The sequence below is a fragment of the Loxodonta africana genome, chromosome X (assembly GCF_030014295.1).
Source record: "Loxodonta africana isolate mLoxAfr1 chromosome X, mLoxAfr1.hap2, whole genome shotgun sequence".
In the NCBI taxonomy this organism is placed as follows: Eukaryota; Metazoa; Chordata; class Mammalia; order Proboscidea; family Elephantidae; genus Loxodonta; species Loxodonta africana.
This window is the reverse complement of record NC_087369.1, coordinates 57,001,373-57,004,869: the sequence shown is the minus strand read 5'-3', so window position 1 is coordinate 57,004,869 and position 3,497 is coordinate 57,001,373. Positions and strand designations below refer to the sequence as shown.

The window sequence follows — 3,497 nt, the reverse complement described above, 5'->3', positions numbered from 1 at the left end:
AAAGTATGCCATACAACTATGTCCAAAGTAAGCATCCTACATACAACACTGTGGTAAAAATGATTAGAATGAGCAGATTTTACAGGAATGTGCTGTTATAGGAACTGATGACATTTAAAGATGTGGCTGTGGACTTTACTCAGGAAGAATGGCAGCAGCTGAATCCTGCTCAGAAGATCCTGCACAGGAATGTGATGTTGGAGACCTATAGTCACCTGGTCTCTGTGCATAAGGATAGATTCCTTGTGTAACTTAATGAGCCTAATACTCATTCTTTACAGCTGTCAAGATCAAGAACTTTATAGTTTATTTACAGGGTGTTTTATAGTTTCAGTTTTTTATGCTTATATTTTTGTTACATTTGGAATTTTGCGTGTATGCGTATGGTGTGAGTTAGGGATCTATCTTTGCTGGTAGACCTCTGAAACTTCTCCTTGTTCTCATGAATTTCTGAGCTGCCAAGACCAAGACCATTTTAATTATCCCTTAACAGGACGTTCAAGTATGAAACCAAATGTAATCTTCAAGTTGGGACATGGAGCAGACCTTTGGATCTTAGAGAGAGAGTTGTCAGTATGGCTTTACCCAGGTAGGTGAGAATTGGGTAGATGGTCAAAGGGGATCTTCTTCTTCTTCTTCTTTTTTTTTTTTTTACATCGGTGGCCTCCATTCTTCCTTAGAATTTATCCTGCTGTTTTTTAAACAACATCTATTCTACACCACCCACATTCCTAGCAATTCTGTCCATTGCTTTTTTGTGTGTTGACCTGATTTTACCTTCTTCTTCCTTCAGAAAGAGAGAAAAGCACTCAATCTTTCCAGCAGATCATTTCTAGTGAACTTTCATTTAAAATGGAGGTACTGGAAAGAGCTCCAAAGGATAATTCACTGTATTCCATTTTAAAAGTCTGGCATATTGATAACCAAATAGATAGACATCAAGGAAACCAAGACAGATTTTTGAGGCAGATCACAGTCCCCAGCGATGAAACATTGACAGAGGAGACAAGCCCTAAATATAATGCATTTGGGAAAATATTTGATAGGTGCACAGACCTTGATCCTTCAAGTAAAAACCTCCATGATTTTGATTCATGTGAAAAGACTTTGAAGTCTAATTTAGATTTATTAAGTTTTAATGGAAACTATGCAAGAATGAGTCCCATTAAAAGGACTGGCTGTGGGAGACCACCTAGCTATAGTGCTTCTTGTTCTGTGCCTGAGAATATTCATACTAGAATGAAACCCTGTGAAGATAGTCAATGTGGAAAAGTTCTCAACTATAAGCCAGCCCATATTCAGTCTAAGAAAGTTCAAGCTAGGGAGAAACCCAATGTTTGTATTGTGTGTGGGGAGGGATTTATCAAGAAGTCATAGCTGACTATACATGAAAGAATTCATACCAGAGAGAAACCACATGTATGTGGAGATTGTGGAAAAGGTTTTAGTGAGAAATCACACCTTATTGTGCATCAGCGGATTCATACTGGGGAGAAACCTTATGAGTGTACTGAGTGTGGGAGAGCCTTCTCCCAGAAGTCACCCTTTATTGTACATCAGAGAGTTCATACTGAGGAAAAACCTTATGAATGTTTTGAGTGTCGAAAAGCCTTCTCCCAGAAGTCACATCTCATTATACATCAGTGAGTTCATACCAGAGAGAAATCATTTGGATGCAGTGAATGTGGGAAAGCCTTCTGTGAGAAGTCTTGCCTTTTTATACACCAGATAATTCATGCTGGGGAGGAACCCTATGAATGTACTGAATGTGGGAAGACTTTCCCTCAGAAGACACAGCTCAGCATATATCAGAGAACATATACTGGAGAGAAACCCTACAAGGGTAGTTGATGTGGGAAAACCTTCTGCCAACAGTCTCACCTCATAGGACATCAAAGAATTCATACAGGAGAGAAACCTTATGTATGTACTGACTGTGGGAAGGCCTTTTCTCAGAAGTCACACTTTAGTGGACATTAACGACTTCATACTGGAGAGAAACCTTATGTATGTACCGAATGTGGAAAAGCCTTTTCCCAGAAATCGCCTCTTATTACACACCAAAGAATTCATACTGGGGAGAAACCCTATGAGTGTATTGAATATGGCAAAACCTTCTCCCAGAAACCATACCTCATTATTCATCAGAGAACTCATACAGGGGAGAAACCCTATGAGTGTACTGAGTGTGGGAGGACCTTTTCCCTGAAGTCACATCTCATTATACATCAGAGAGTGCATACGGGAGAGAAACCATATGAATGCAGTGAATGTGGGAAAGCCTTCTGTGAGAAGTCCCTACCTGTTACACACCAGAGAACCCGTACTGGGGAGAAACATCCTGAATATGCTGAATACGGAATGTCCTTTTCCCAGAAATCACAGATGATTACATATCAGAGAATACACACTGGGGATAAACCCTTCAAATGCAGTGACTGTAAGAAAGCCTTCTGTCAGCATGTATACCTGACTGGACATCAGAATTCATATAGGAGAGAGACCTTATATATGTGCTGATTATGGGAAGGCCTTTACCTAGAAGTCAGACCTCATAGTGCATGGGAAAACTCACACTGAGCAGAAATCGTATGGATATGTTGGATATGGAAAAATGTGGTACCGTCTCAACTGTAGAATAGACTCATATGTTCCTCAGTATGTCTGATAACCCCTCCATGGAATGATCTATTCAAGCTCCTGGAGTGTTTTCAGCACTGTAAATATGGAATGGATGTACTCACCCTTAATGTGCTCACCGTTAAAGTTATCTTATCCCTCTTCACAGAATAAATGTGTCTGAAACAATTTTTCACCTCTTTGGTGTCATCTAATCCTTAAAGGTTTTGTAGGATGCTGTGAACTTATTTGGGCATGGTGGATTTTTTTGAAAGGTATTTCCTTGTCATCTTTCTCATTTTTTTCACCATATTTTGTCTTTTTAGATTATATATGTATTCATATTTATATATTTGTATGATATATGCATTTCTTGTTATTTTCTTTAATAATCTATTTCTTCAGTGTACTTAAATATATTTGCATAAATTTTTAAGGATTAAGCTAGCATAACCCTGATATCCATAATCTTGTTAATCCATAATACCTGGAATATGGTATTTGAGGCTTTAAAGAAGCATGATAGCAAGCCTATGGCTATACATTTTCAGAGTACTTTTTAACCTTTCCACTTAATTTAAGGCAAGCAATTTCCCTTACAATCCCTTGAGTGGAGATGGTTTATTTCTAGTTCAGTCTTATAGAGTGAAGCCTTTTTCTTCCAAGATTTATGTCAGCAGCCTTCACACACCTTGGGTAGGTCCTGGATTCCATCTACCATCTTCTCACCACAGATATCCTTGAAAATTGAAGCTTGAGTAATCTTGCTTTGATAGATGCACTAAAAGGGAATTAGAGGGCAATAGTGGAGTGTCTGTGTCTGCTGCAGTTTCTATGGCCAAGCTTCTGGTCTGGTCTCCTGTGAAGTCAGTGCCTGG

At 38.9% G+C, this 3,497-nt stretch overlaps 1 protein-coding gene across 1 annotated transcript; it reads left to right on the top strand.

Moving 5' to 3' along the window:
• The first annotated feature begins 1,239 nt into the window (after positions 1-1,239).
• Positions 1,240-3,016, top strand: LOC135228938 (zinc finger protein 630-like). The gene is given in 2 exon segments (XM_064278431.1): positions 1,240-2,463; positions 2,546-3,016. Coding segments are annotated over 2 exon segments (1,347 nt in total). The 3' UTR covers positions 2,669-3,016.
• Positions 3,017-3,497: the final 481 nt, after the last annotated feature.